This window comes from Chelonus insularis, unplaced genomic scaffold, assembly GCF_013357705.1.
Source record: "Chelonus insularis isolate UGA/USDA-ARS -01 unplaced genomic scaffold, ASM1335770v1 contig_402_pilon, whole genome shotgun sequence".
NCBI classification, from domain to species: Eukaryota; Metazoa; Arthropoda; class Insecta; order Hymenoptera; family Braconidae; genus Chelonus; species Chelonus insularis.
In genome coordinates this window covers 92,706-109,093 of record NW_023276559.1, presented here as the reverse complement: position 1 = coordinate 109,093, position 16,388 = coordinate 92,706, and the positions used below count along the sequence as shown (strand labels likewise).

Here is a 16,388-nt window from a genome sequence, read left to right as displayed (position 1 = left end):
ATTCATTACATTCATTTATTCAACCATTCTCAATTATTTCATCTATTCATGTTAATTGATAAAATGATCATTTGATGTTTGATTAAAGTAACAATATTCTACTTCTCAATTAAAGAAATAATTCTCATCGGTTTTTTTTTTCTTTTGAGAACATTTCTCTTCTCATTCATCTATTTTTCGACGCATAAAACACTTCAATAAATCACTTCCAACTCCAAGATTTCTGTGGAAGGTTAGTTAGTTCAATAAATCAAATTAGCAATGTTGAAAAAATTCTAACAATTGTCGATTATTTTTTATAACAAGAACGATTTATTATTTTATTATAATTACCTTTGTTTACATTGTTAACTGATCATTTCATTATTGCATTCAAGGTTACTTTAAATTTTTTTTCATTGAAATACATTTATAAAAATAATTCTCTGCTCTTTTCAATTAATGAGGTACTTTATCGATGTATATTAAGTACCAATATTTTTAATTAACAATATCGTATAATTATTTTTAACTAACAATGATTTGTTACTAAGAATAGGCAATTGTTATAAACACCACTCAATTATTTATTAACAATAATTTTTTAATGTTATAACGTCAGCAATGCTATTCTTTCAATATTGACACAAGTTTGGAATTCTTTTAATTATTACTGTTTTTATTTTTTGGAGATATCTTTTCTCATAAGAAATTCTCATCATATTTTTTACAAAAATGTTCCTACCATGTAGTAATAATAATAATACTCAAAAGATGTTTAGATTCTGTATTAATGATTACACTGCAAATCCCAGTTTTCCAAAATGCATTATTTCAACGCAGATAAGTGTGTTAAATATGATGTCACCCATTTAATTAACATTGTAGTCATTTTTTACACACTTATAAATGCTTTAAAAGTGATTACAATGTTAATTAAATGGGTGACGTCATATTAAACACACTTATCCGCATTGAAATGACAAGACGGCTTTTTCGACTTTTGGTAACTCAGTAAGGCAAAACAGATCCTCCAAAGCTGTTAACCCATCAGAAGTCACTGTACTCGATCGAGTACAGCTATATTTTTAAGTGTCAATTACAGATCTCGAAAAGTTTACTTGGGTTACCTAATTAGTTAAGTTTATTATAACACTTTTCAAGTATATTCAACATAATTACGAGGAAATTTTTTTTTTAGAATTTTTTTTTGAATTATGCCTTTTATGTTCTAATTACAACATGAAAATAAAGTAAATTTAGTATAAATATCGGTACTTTTTATTTGACCTCTAATGGGTTAATACGAAAGTTGACCTTGATTTGAAAATATGTTGATTGCTTAAATTAAATTATTATGTGTATAAGTCATTTTAAAATTCAAAAAGTCGTCTTACCTCGTATTCCCCTACCTATCAACGTATTAAGTCTCCAAGAGCAGAGCCATTCACTATATAGTACTGACCATAGACAATTAAGGTTTGCTATCCGGGACGGTCTCAATAAAAACCCCTTTGAAAATTTTATGGTGGTTCATAAAGAAATTTCCTTGATAGATTTTTTTTGTGTTGTCAAGGGCAACATTCCTCCTAACATTCCACTCTTTTTGGAGACAATCCTAATAAACAAATGGCTTAAAATCTTTAAACTCCCATGAAAATAGGGGCTGACACCCAATCGGAAATTTAGCCCCTTTTTTTTATTCTGTAAAAAAAATGGCTACCCGAATAAATATTAATAAAAAGAACTGAATACTATTCAAAATAGTTTATAAAAACATTCTGTACTGGGTAGTAATAAAATAATCATATTAAATATAATAATTTATTGTTATAAACAATTAAATATTATAGAAAATATTTCCTCACCATTAATAACTATTGAAAATTATTTTAAATCATTACAAATAATTTTCAATCGTCAAATGTTGATAAAACTAATTTAATAATATAGATTTCATTAATAAATTTATAATAATTATGGAAAACGCGTAGATATTTTGGATGAAGACAAAAATTTTTATTTTAAATAAAGTATTGTAAGCAGGTTCAGCAGCTAAAATAAATTTTTCAGGGGGTTCAGCAGTAAAATAATAGTAAAATTCTGACTCGGGTGGACTCAGTTTTAAGTTGCGTGATTGTTCGTCGAATGCAATTGGTCCGACGTTGAAAAAATCGAGACATAAAATAATTCCACATACGTGCACACACACACACACACACACACTAAAAAAAGAAATTTTCATATCCAGTAAATATGTAATTATTGTAGGATCAAGTAAATAATCACTTATGCTAAATAAATACACAAAGAGAAAGGAATTGTAAATTTTATTCCAATAAATAGTAGCCTGTCGTTTGAGGTATGAAAATGGCAATAAGCAATTGTTTAATTGGTACACATTAAAATGGAGTGTGTAATCAAATTTTTACAAAAAAAAAATTGTAATGTATCCTCATCAAACAATTGCTTATTGCATTTCCGTACCTTAAACGACAGACTACTATTTATTGGAGTAAAATTTACAATTCCTTTCTCTCCGTGTAATTAATTGAAATAAATATTGAATAGCCTATTTAATAAATTATTTATTTAGCCCTAGAGACTATTTACTTGACTCTACAGCAATCATATATTAGCTTCATTCGAGAATTTTTTTTCACTACTCAGACATCTATTCAAAAATTGCTGTATTTAACTCTAGGAACCTCGATACGTGTCCCTAACGAAAATATGTCAAAATTAATAATTTTTGATATCATTATTTGTAAATAGAAGTGATGATTTAAATAAAGACCAGGTGAATTCATAAAATAACAAGTCAATTAAATTTTCCAAGAAGTGACATAAGAGTAAGAGAGTTTAAAAAGTTGCATCAAGGTATTTGCTGGCTTCTTTTATTTTCTTGCTCTCATTCTCCTCTCGAAATTCTCAAACAGCCTCATTCGATATATAGTTGACTTTGCTATTTCTTTCTTTCTTGAAATCTCTCACCCTTTATTTCCTCCTTCTCGCTTGTTTTTCTCACGAAAACTTACTCCACAGCTTCTGTTGCTGCTCACCGGAACTTCTTGATTAGGAATTTGATAGTGTTTTTTTTTTTATGCATTGTTATCCACATAGAATTTAAGTTGAGGTAATCGTCGAGAACAATCTCTAAATTTACTTTTTCCATCTTTCTAGTTATTTTCCCAGTAACTTCTTCGATTTTCATCTAATTTACTTCTGTTTCATGAGCTTTACAGCCCGCTGTTCAAATGCTCGGATTAAAATCTTATTCAGCAACAAAATAGAAATTTGAAGAAACAAGAGCCATTACCATTTTCGGGTAGAGTTACAATTAGGGGACATATCCAAAAATAAAATCATTGTGCAGGGTTACCTTAAGCTTAACTGGTAGAGTTAAAATTTTAATGCACTTAAAGTGTTTTAAAATGACGTCACTCATTTGATTAACATTTCTTTATAACTCATAACCTTTAATGCACTTGAAAATGTTTAAAAAATAACTACAATGCTCATTGAATAGTGGAATGTCATATTAAACACACATTAAAGATGTACGAGCGTTAATTTTTTCACGGTAGAATTTTTTGAAATTTTCATATTCGATTCATTTTTTATAATGAAAAATTTTATGAAAATTTTCAGCACAATTGTGCAGCTAGTTTTCGAGAACTATTAATTTGAAATTAATTTTTTTACACAAGCTCTTATGGAGATCACGTGACACCTTGCTAAATCTACATTTACCTATTAAGTGGTAATACAGTTTTAATAAAATATCACGTGATCTCCATAAGAACCTGTGTAACGCTCGTACATCCTTAAGTGCGTTAATATGAAACACTACGATTTGCTGTGCAGCTATCGCGTAACTGGAAGGTCCTGGGTTCGACTCCCGGTCTTGGCAGAATATATTTTTTGCTAAAAATCGATCTGGGCTAGTTTTAGAGTCATCTGGATGTGTTAAAAAATTTGAAAAGTGTTGGTATTCTCTAATTAGGATTTTATTTCTATTTTTATGAACACAAAGAAAAATTAATCACGAAAAGTAATTTAATGAAAGAAAATGATTTCAGAAAATTATTTCGCTATTTTATAGGAACTTTTTTTACTTGTATGATCAAGCTACATGGGAAATGAGTGAAAACGTTAAATAAAAGTTGAACTATATACTCAACAAATATATATTTAACGTTTCTCATTAAATTGAATAATTTAAGTTCTCTCTACTTCATCATCGCTACTACTTATCACAGTACAACATAAAAATTACCTCAGTCAAATAGCATCCAGTGATTATGGCGTTTTACTAATAAGACATTAAAAAAAATGCATAAAAAATCAAGAAATATGGAAAAGTAATAAAATGGTGTTTCTAGAAGAAGAAAAAAAAAAACGATAAAAAAGAAGATTTATCATCCAAGGTGCACACCTGCACCAACTTATTCCCATAAAGCAACGAGCTACGAAAGAGGGTAGTAAACGAGGCAGTGACCCAGACGTGGAATCATTCGATCGTTATACACCCATGGCATAGAGAAGAGAGAGAACATGGGGGGGGAGGGGGGAGAAAAAAACGAAATAAAATAGAAGTCTTTAAAAATTTTCCTTCCTTCGGCATTCAGCCAGGGGAAGCTTAGTCTTTCAGCTTTGCTGGAAACTGCAAAACTTACCCTTCCTATTTTATGTACATATAGATATACATAAAACGAGAGTGCAACGAAAACTACAGGAAAAGACCAAAGGCGAAAGACATTACTGACGAGCGTTAACTATACAACAGTCGAAAATTTTCTCTTGGCATTTCATCCTACCCTCTTACCCTTTCTCACTAGCTTTATGACATTATTTTCCTCGCGCTCCAAACTTCTCGATTACTTTTATTAGAATGCAGCTCTAAGGATTAACGTGCTGTAGAAGGAAAATAGCAGAAAGGAGAAATGATGGTAGACAAAAAAAAAAACAAAAAGGAATAGGGAAACCAGGAAAGCTTGTTTGTGAAACGACGACTTTGTGTCAAAGTTGTGAGAAGGTTTTTTCAAATCTTTGCTGATGGTTTTAAATTTTTTAAAATTTCTCCGTTAAATTTAAATGAGTTAATTAATGACTGTTTTTTATGCTCAAATCTGGGTAGATTAAAGTGTAACAATAAAATTATACGGTTTTTTTCTAACATAAATAGATGTTCTTAATTTAGGTAAATCTACAGATCTCCATCTTGTGTTGGGAGTATAATTAAAATAATTCATTTGTGTGGAACATACTTGACTCTTCACCAGCAACATATAATAAATACAAAAGAACCTGCAGAGAATAAAAACGAACAAAGTCAAGAATGAAGATCTAAAGAAGATACTTGAGCGTCTTCTTAGCTCGAAATGAAGAGCAAAACTCGGAAGCAAGTCAAGCAGCAAAAAATAATTTATAAAAAAAGATAATATAAAGAGAAGAAGCTAAGTAGACTAACACCTGGGGTCTCAAATCTTTTAGTTATCTTTTTATACACTTAATTTTACAACTTTCATATATTATTTCGTACCCGAGTAAAATTAAATAGACCCGAAAGAGGCCCAAAGCACATCTAAAATTTAAAAAAAAACCCAATTCAGACCAGATTGAAGCTTAATTTTAATTCAAAAATATTTTCAGTGCCCAAAACAGGCCCAATACACACCTAAATTACACTCCAAAAAATTTTTCAGGCTCACAACAAGCTTATTTCAATGTTAATTTTTTTTTAAGTTTTAAAAATATTTTTGAGCTTTCATTGGGTCTCTTATGAGCCTAGAAAACAATTTTGAGCATAAATTGGACCTTTTATGAGCTTAATAAATTATTTTGAGCTTCGATTGGGCCGTTTATGAGCCTAGAAATTACTCTTAAGATTGAATTAGGCCTCCTGTAGGTCTAGAAAACAATTTTGAGCATAAATTGGGCCCTTTATCGGTCAAAAAAATACTCTTGAGCTTTAATTGGGCCTTTTATGAGTCTAAAAAATTCTTTTGAGCTTCAATTGGGTCTTTTATGAACCTAAAAATTACTCTTTGAATTGAGTTAGGCCTCTTTTGGGCCTAGAAAAGAATTTTAAGCATGAATTTGGTCCTGTATTGGTCTTGAAAATATTTTTGAACTTGAATTGGGCCTCATTCAGGCACGCTCTAAATTGATCATCATTATATGTATGCATATAAAAATCTTACACACAGTTATATATTCAAATATACACGTGAGATAAAATTGTATCTACGCTGACAATAATTAATCATATTTACCACCGCAACCTTTATGCGCGTATATAATGATCCTTATGAATAATGCACAGTGATTCGCGGTCGTTCAATTTATGCCACGCGTTGAAGAAAACCAAGAAGAACACGGAGAAGAAGGGAAAATAATACGATAAAAAAAATTTTCTAGAAAAAGACTAAAGAGAGTAAAGGAAATCGAATGAAGAATGGAAGAAGACGCGCATCTCGATTCTTTTTAAAGCATCGATCTCACTAGTGTGACCGGCTGGAAGGTCTTTTGGAAGCGATCCATCATGTTAAAGGGTAAGCAATCAGGCGAAAGTCATCCTGTCCTCGATCTGACGTGCTTGGAGTCGACGAGTTACGAGTCAATTTCTAGGACACAGTTAAAAGACGAGATGAGTCGTACAGGAGTGTCACAAATGATCGAACGACCCTGATACGAGCCAACTTCCACTTCTTACGTGTCTAAATATTTTCTTATCGATAAAAAATATATGCTTTTTTAAACGTAGAGTAATTGAAACTTTTGTAGTTGTCTTTTTGCTGGCATGATACTTTTGAAGAATTAATAATTCATGTGATTTATGTTTTACTATCAACTTTTAATCTTTTTTATTCTTCTGCTGTTTAATAGAAAAAAAAGTCGGTGTTATTACAGAAATATTTATTTCATGACAAATATTACTATTTCTCGAATTAATAGAAGAAATTAGAGGACATGAATAAAATTTAATGAATACTAATTGGTCACGTGCGAGTCATTATTTGTACACCAAGAGTTTCCAAACCTTTATTAAACAATTCTGTCACAGAAAAAGTAATGAAGGAAGAACTTTTTACAAAAAATTATAAATATTTAATTTAAGCATATTTTACAATAAATTATAAAAATATGTCTTATGAAGTTATCTGTTTTAAATTAATTATCATTCAAATTAGAAAAGAGAAAAGAAAAGTTAAAATGAATATTATTTTAATGAGTATTTAATGAATTTTACTATTGTTGATGGATATCTAGAGAAATTGCATAAAGTTGCTTTTGATAATGAATTAATATTCATGAATTTAAACCTTAGCGAAACAACCAACACCCTAAACCCTTTGATCGGCATTTAATCATCGTGTCCACAGTTTTTTGAATTTGATAGGAAGGCCTTTCAGTCACAGTTGATTGGCACAGTCGTAGGCTTTGTTTAACGTCCCACAATGTTAAGCGACGCATCGTGAAACATTGAAAACGGACAAAAAATCAAATACGAAAAGCATAGAAAAAAAAGAAATGGAAAAAAATAAATAAATGAATGAAACAATGGACACGCACGGATTCCGGTTGCAGGGATGAATGATTCCCAATTGTGCCAAGTGGCTCTTAAAATGCTTAGTGAAGCTAACAGCCAATAAAATAGCACTATTTGTATTGAAAATTTTCTATTTTTCATCATAAATGAAATACTCATTTTTGCATGCGAATAAATCTTTGACAATTCAACTGATAATATGCAAAATAAAATTAATATCAAATAAATATTATACAAAAAATTAATTATATCATTTAGAGCACAACTAATTGACGTATAAAAAAACGGTAATATGACTGACATTTAAAAAAATCAATATTATATGCAAGATCAAGCACAGTTTTTTTTATATATAATATTATAAAATATAAACTAAATGTAAAACCAATTAAAATGTTTATTAAAGATGAATAAATTATGAAAGGTTCAGAAAGATCTCTGGTCAGGACTAGACTCAGTCAAATACTAAACATAAACAAATCGGTCAAGCGTTAAGCAATTGCTCATAATAAAATCAGTCGTTTGTCAATTAATACATAGATGGAGATATGTACAGAGTAATTCAGGACCTTTAAAGTTAGGCAGTATTGGCCAGGAGCTCGTGTCTTCTCCTTCTTATCCTCAATAAAAAAAAAACCTTTAAAGTTTTAGAAAATTTCTGACTATTTTCTGATCATTTCAAAAAAGTCAGAGGCGAAAGTATCTTCGTGCTTGCTTTTATTCATTTCGAATTAAAAAAATTTTATCCCGGAAATTGCCACCACGTGACGTTAGTTATTTTATTTTATTGTTGGAGAAATTAGCCTAAGGATATTTATTTCCTATGTATGTATTTCAGTATGTCCTAACAGACTGAAAGACACTCATGAACTAATTTCAATGGTACTCAATCTACATAATAATCTTTCAAATCAGTCCTAAATATTATCTTCAAGAAATAATAATATTAACATTTATGAGAGTATTATAAACTTAGTCTAAGACGTAGTTCCATCATTATTAAAACACTTCCATATCATACATATAAAACTGTGGGAATATTTATTGTGATGTATTATAAACTAAAGTAATGATTGAATTTTGTTATAAACTCCAACAATTATTTTATAATACACAGTGACTCTTCTTCAACAAATGCAGTCTCCCCTCTCTGGCCAAGTTTTACTTATTATCTACAGCTTCTGATTGGCCTTTTTCAGAGATTAGCAACTTTTCTTTCTTTGTAATGTTCGTAAAATTCGTTCTGTTCCAAATTCACTCTAGTGTCGGCATGTAAATACTTTAAAAGTAATCCTCTTGGAGTATGAACGAAATTCTCCATTACTTTATTTTATATAATAATTAGGTTACTTATTTTTTACTTTATATGTAAACCACATGACACATGTCTACGTTGATAATAAATATACGTCTTAGGCTTTTATTATTCTTCCTAGAATAAGTATATTGTTTATTTAATAGCATTTAGGACTGATCTGAACTTGATGATGAAAAATCAACATTTTTACATAAATTTTTTTTTAATTTGTTTGTTTTTTTTTGTAGATTATGAAAAAAAATATAACAACTCCATACGATCACTTGTAAAAAAGTTATCAACAGTAATACGTGAATGAGTGCATTTACATGAACATTTGAAGCCCTGAAACCAATATAACTTTGTATTTTTATCCATTTCCATAATTTTTTTCATAAATCCGCCGTAAAAACGAAGATTTTAGGAAAAAAATCACTCCAAAATGTTGATTTTTCGATTTCCTAGAGCCAAATAACAAGAGGACCGCGATAGTATACAATTACCTTTAAATCTTTATAATAATAAAAAAAATATATGATCATTGAAATTGTTTAATTATTTATCAAACTAATTCCTGCTACAAGAATTTCCAATAAATCCTGAATCACTTGGTATTTATTTTACAATATCATGTCATGTCAATAAGCATCAGTTAGAATTATTCCAAGATGTTGAATACTCACCACTTTGTCACCCAGGTTCCTCACTTTGCAAGGTAGGTAAACTGTCTGTCCAACAAATGCTGTGACATTGGTGACTGTTTGCTCGAAAACTGGCATATCCTCTTGAAGATCGTTTGGATCTTCTACTGGAGCTGTAGAAAAAAAAAAGAAGATGCATTAAATTTTTCAATATTATTCTTGTGTTGTGTATTTGATAATGATGGTAATTTTTTCCAAGACTTCTGTAATTGAATAACGGAATAATTGATGATGTACGGAGTTGTAACGTTGGACGCTGATTATCGCATAAACAATGTCTACAGTAAACACAACTCATGTCATCCGCCTTTGCAAAGTGAACATGCTACGTCATGGTTGCACTCGGCGTGCAGATAACGTGTTACACCCACTTTAGAGCACCAATTCAATGCCATTCTCATCCACTCTACTACCTCTCATCCTCCCTCGAATATTTCTTCAATAATGCACAATATTTATTCTACTAAATTCCTTCACTCCGCAAAATATTTCAGATAATGACGAGATTTTTGAGTCTTCAGCTTTTAAAAAATAAAAATAAAATAATTATTTACAAATATTAATACGTAAATGTATTTAAATAAAATAAATTTAATGCTGAATTTTTATTTTTAAAAAATAATAAATTTATTTAATGAATAATTAAATCAAAAGATAAAATTAAAAAAGACTAATGGATATTTAAAGATTTCATAATGCATTCATTATATAAATTGTTATGATTACATCATCATTAATAAGTCCTTGCATAATTATCAAAAGGAGTAATCTAAGTTATTGTTCAGGTTTTCTTATCAATTGAGGAATTGTCAATTACATTGAATACTTTTATGGAACTAAAAATATACTGCGCGCTTTTCGAGCGCACTGTCTCAAGTCAACAACATATAAAATTATTTAATTTTTATTTTTATTCATTTCGAAAATTTAAAAATAAAACTGACCAATCAGTGCACGAATAAAATGGTTACGTTTTTCTGATTGGTCAATTTTATTTTGTATTCTTTAATTATTATTTTTTAGTATTTGTTACGGTAATTAAAATTTTTTTTTATTATTATCATTATTGAATTGTAATCTCCGTGATTTTATAACAAAAAATATTATAAATATTTAATTATATTCACACGAACGGTTTTTGTAATTGTATCTCTTTGTCGGACAGTAAGTCATGAGTTTTAATAGATAGGAGAAAGAAAAAAAGGAGGAGGATATAAAGATTAATTTATTTAACAATAAATTTAAAAAAAATTCTTTGGATTTATTTCAATATTAATAAGTGCAGTAAAGGATTTTATCTAAAATTACTACGATATTATGATACCAATGAAATTGACAAACTTTATTACATAAAAACAAGACTAAAAATTTTTGGCAACTCTATTCAAAGCTCGTAATAACAGTAATACACAATAAAAATTATTAAACTCATACTCATAATAAAAATTACTGAAAAAATATCTTTATAGTATGATTCATAAATAAAATCCCTCTTTTTTTTTTATAAACTGAAAGTACTTTTTCCATAAATTAATTGAATTTAAAATTAACAATATTATTATGATAAAAGTAAAAATAAACTCCAAATGTTCAATAAATCTTTTTTGGCAATAAAACTTTTTAGAAATGAATAAAAAAGTCATATTCTATATAACATAATTTTATTCTACGATCAATCAAACTCAGTAGTATTTAAATATTTATCATCTCGTGAACTTTAAACAACGTTACTCTTCATTGAAAATTAAAAAAGGGAATATTTGAATATTAAATTTGCTAGTGTATACGATAATAAATTCCAGTTCGGTTAACAAGTAACGAGCCGTATAGCACCAGTAGTTCCATCTTAATCTCAAGCCTGAGACCATCACTTCCTCTCTCTCATAAATTTCATTCTTTTTTCAATGTTTTTTAATCTTCAATGAGGAATTTCATAGACTTCCAGAAAGTATAAAAATCCTAGGGGAAGTCACCAGGAGTCTTTTTTTCTTTTGATAATTTAATTAAAAATTTTATTAATAAATATAAATAAAAAAAAGACTTAAGGAGATTCGAGTGATTAAAGGAATTTCTATAAAAAATTTTTCATTGTTTCTCAATAAATGAAAAGAAGTTATAATAAATATTTATGAAGTGGAATAAGGTAATTAATAAAGAGAAATAAAGATTCACAAAATCAAGTCGTTAATCTCAAATTTTGTGCTAGATTCGCGACAATTCTGTGGTCGACTACCCGATCCCTTCAACCCCTTTTCGAGGTACTTCCTCTTCAAAACAATGAGTAGGACGAAACTTTACTGCCTGCTCACGGTTGAGAGACCGAGAATCATATATTTTAACCTCAGTGGTCATAAAGTGTGGTTGAACTATGACTCAGTTGTATATTATACAGAAACTGGACAAGTTTCTCGGCAGATTTGTTAGTCGCCTGGTAAGCGACATACTTTCCCATACGCGTTTTATTGATATGTGTCCAAAGAAAATCGATGGTACAAAAAGCATTATGAATACGAATGTTATCTCTTTATACAGGGTGACAAATGTGAAGTTGCCTAGAGTATATACATCTTTTTTCCCCTTTACTGTATCGTGTAAGGCTGAGCTTATTTAGGGACATTCTAGAATGTTGTCAGCTTCTATTGAGATGCAATAAAGAACAATACGTATACTTTAAAATGAGTGGTTTTACGAACGAACAAAAAGTGTATCTTATCAAGTGCCTTTATTCTAAAGGCAATAAAACTACCCGTATAAAAAAATTTCGTTCCCCAGTGGGGAAGTTCCCCGACGTTCTCTTTGTGAGACTATGGGGTACGTTTGGGGAACAAAATTTTTTTTTTCTCTGCTGCAGTATAACTTAGTTTTTTGCTAATAACTCAAGATCTATGAGGCTTATATAGAGAATGAGCGTATCAATGGATTTGTGAGAATGAGATCTTTTTATTGCACTGGTTAAAATTATAATTGGAGGATGATTGAAGCTAAAATTAAAGCAAGTTCCCGATTTACCCCATTTTAAGAGTGAAGTAATTAATTTTTCGAATATCTGATTCCGCATTTCTAGGCATTGAGACGAAGAGAATGAGTGGTCAAACTTGAAAATCGGACAACTTTTATTTTTCAACCCCCAAAAATGGCAAGGTACCCCTTTCCATTTTTTTCAGCTAAAAAAAAAAAGTACTCCGATTTTGATGATCAAGGGCTCATTCTCTTTGTCTCGATGCATAGAAATGCGAAATCGGGGTACAGCCCCGAAAAATTCACTTTAACACCCTTAAAAACGGATAAAACTGGATAAACATTAAAAATCATCATCCCCTTGACTTTAAACCCTTATAAGTCATGAACGAACAGTCCAATAACTGTTTTTAGGGACGTTTTAAAAACCTCAGAATTTAAGCTAAACATGCATATCTATTAAAAATGTTTACAAAAATTCTTTTACGCATAAAATCGCTAAAATATAAAAAAAATCACATTTTTTTGGGAGTTTGCCAACTATTTTGGTCATTTTGAGGGTGAAATAAATTTTTTTGAAGTTTTTCATGGATATAGATCTTTAGCTTAGATTCTGAAGTTTCCAAAAACCTCCTTACGATCATTATTAGATTACTCATATGAGAGTTTTAGAGATCCAAATTCGATGCAAGGGTCAAAAAATCATCTACTCTTCGATCAGGGTATACTGAAGCGTATAAAGATCTTTATACTAAGTTCGGAAGTAAAAGAGTAGCCAGTCAAAATACTTTTAAAAGGTGAAAATAAAAAAAAAAATTTTCGTCATACCCGTGCGGAAAGTTCACTTTTCCATTATAGAGTGATTGAACTTTCCACGCGGGTGTGACGAAAAATCATATTCAAACCACGTGTTTACCAACCTTACCTTTAGCTCGGGTTGTAATTTTACACGTGGTTTGAGTTATACTATTTTTCCACCCTAGGTGTGAAATGTTCTAATAACTTCATCCTATGACCTCATTTTTAATAAAATTTTTGAATTTTTTTTTTGAACGTTTGATTAAACTGGAACCTATCTTGAATAAAAATGACTACTTCACTGATTTTTTATCTATTTTTTTGTTTTTTTTTTCTTTTCACTCATCTCTAAATTATAAGTGATTACTTTAAGCAACTTCCCATTTGTCACCCTGTACCACGCAAAAAAAGCACATTAAAAAAGAATGAACAATACTGAAATAATAAAGATATTTTTTCTACAAATCTAGTTATTTTACTTGCTTACATTATTACATATTCCCGTGTATATACTTTATATGTCGCTTTACAATAAGAAAATCCAAATATCTCTTTTATAGCGACGTTATCGTGAAGTGCTCGAAAAGAAGTTGAGAAAATAAAATAAAAATCATAGTCTTTCGGTTGGGATATATCCGGAAAAGAAAATACATGTGTTGAAAATATATGCTCAGGTCTCGAAAGAAGTAAAGAATTTCTGTATACATATAAAAGAGTAGGTATATGAGTTCAGTAAAGATAAAAAAGCAAAATAAGTAATACAGAGTCACTCTTGCCTTAGAAATAGTTTTTCGTTATAGCTATCATTATCCTCTCTTTACTCAATTCGCATTGTTGTTGCCTTCGTGATCCATGGAAGATAAACAAAATTTTAAATCAACAGCTCCAACATGCCCCAGGTTATAACACAGTTTATGTGATGAAATAGTTTGGAACAAAAAAAAAACAAGTTCGTTCGATAAACTGGCGAATAGTAACAATAAAATTATCACAGCAGGTAGGGAAAAAGGGCACTGATAAATTACTTAAGATTACAAAACTATTTATTGGGAACTAAAAATAGTTTATTTAAACATAGATAATTAAATTGAGAAAATTATTTAGTAGATTTGACGATCGAAATTAAAGTAAATTTTATTTACTTTTGAAATCTAGTAGTCCAGTTAAGTTAGACCTGAAATGGCAATTTTTCAACCTCGATCAAACTTGGCTGGAATATTCCTAGGCATGCTAGATTTAAGTAGGGATAGTTTTTAGGGGGTTGCGAACCCAGCGTCAGGGTGAAAAAAGGATAAAATTGCTCCAAAAGCTATTTTTTAACGTTTTTAGCGAAAACTATAATAGATATTTAAAAATGTTTCAGACAAAAGTTGTAGATAATATGAAAATCTACAACTTTTGTATGAAAAATTTTTTTGCATCTATTATAGTTTTCGCGAAAAATTAATAAAGACACACTGTAAATCCAAGTGCATTTTTGTTACACATCTAAACGTGTTACATATGATGTCACCGATTTGATTAACATTGCAGTCACTTTAAATGCGTTTCTAAGTGTGTCAAAAGACAGTATTCTATGTCAGTATAAGTATTTTTAATGAATATATTGAAAATAAAGTAAATTTCTGAATTTATAAATTTTTTCCTAGGAATTTTTACGAACCAACGGGACTTTTTTTACCATTTTTTAGTAATTTTTACCAACTAGAATAGTACTTTTTTTTACGTTTGTCAGCTATTTTAGATATTACTAAAAAAAAATCTAGTGATTTTTAATTTTCTTGGCTAGTAAATTTTACTCTAAATTGACTAATAAAAATTCCTATAAAGTTTTTTCTGTAAAGTGCTATGTTAATTGGTAAAAATGTGTCTTAGATTCTTGTGGTGAATGTCAATTTAAACATTATTATCAACCGGACACATTTTTACACATTGTTAGCCGGTAATCTTTAAATAGGAGCCTAAGTATCCAAAAAGATTACTAGACCATAAACAGTTATAATCAATGTTCGATTTCTGTATTAATGTAAACAATAAATTTGATTGAAAGTAAATAAAATCGATGATTTTTAAGTAACTTTTGTTATCTAAAAAATATTAAAATGGTGAACTTTTATGACAAGTATACTAGTAGTATATACTATATAGAAATAGGTAAATGTGGTTTACAATTGTATCAACGATTATCCTAATTAAATGTCATTAATCCTGACAATTAACTCATTATTATATAATCGAGCTTACAATTTTTTATTTACTAAAAAACAATTTTTTGAACAATTTGTCATATTTATTAATAATAACTTGTCAACTAATTATTATTTAAATTGATTTCTTTTATCATACTTTACGTTAATATATTAACGTATATTAATCGATATATATATATATCGATTAATGACCGTTGAAATAAATTTTTAATCGATTCTACTTAATTTCATGAATTTTAAAAATTTTCTACAGTTTACCATTTTTTTGAATGTCTTTTACCGGATTTTAAAAGTAAATTTTGCTAAATAATTTTACCAGTGTATTCCAGAAGCTACTAAATGATATTTAAATAAATAAAAAATGTTAAAATGAACATCATTAAAAATTAATAAACCTCTTTAATTAGATGAATAATCTTGGAACCTTGCTAAAATGACACTAAAAATATTCTCAGCGAAAACTATACCGTCTTTTCCTTAAAGTATCAAATTTTGATTCGTAATGAAAACAAACTGGAGCTGGTCGTTATGTGATTCATAAAAAATGAGAACAGAAAAGATGAGAACGAGCGCTGAGGAGTAAAAGATGAGAGAAAGACTACGAATGCGAAAAAATTCTCTTAAAATTTTTTTTATTTCCTTCGTCTATTTATCTTCCTTCTTTCAATGTCACATGTTTCGAGTTCTTTACCGGAAATATGAGATTTATTTATACATCAACTCCACTGCATCGAGTTATTTTTACAATTTCATGTACTGATGTTTTAACCAACTGACATCCTTTTTGAGTTTGAAGGTGAGACTGGGGAGAAACAAAATAGTAAATAATAAATTAATTTATAAATAAATAAAAGTAAGTTGAAGGCGAGAAACGCAAAAAATTTCAAGTA

General features: G+C 29.1%; 1 protein-coding gene across 1 annotated transcript in view; it reads right to left on the bottom strand.

Moving 5' to 3' along the window:
• Positions 1 to 16,388, bottom strand: part of LOC118068844 (zwei Ig domain protein zig-8-like) — a 60,317-nt gene that overhangs the window by 29,832 nt on the left and 14,097 nt on the right. The window contains exon 3 of the mRNA XM_035086551.1: positions 9,515 to 9,645. Within this exon, the coding sequence (XP_034942442.1) occupies positions 9,515 to 9,645 (131 nt within the window). The remainder of the gene's footprint in view (positions 1 to 9,514; positions 9,646 to 16,388) is intronic.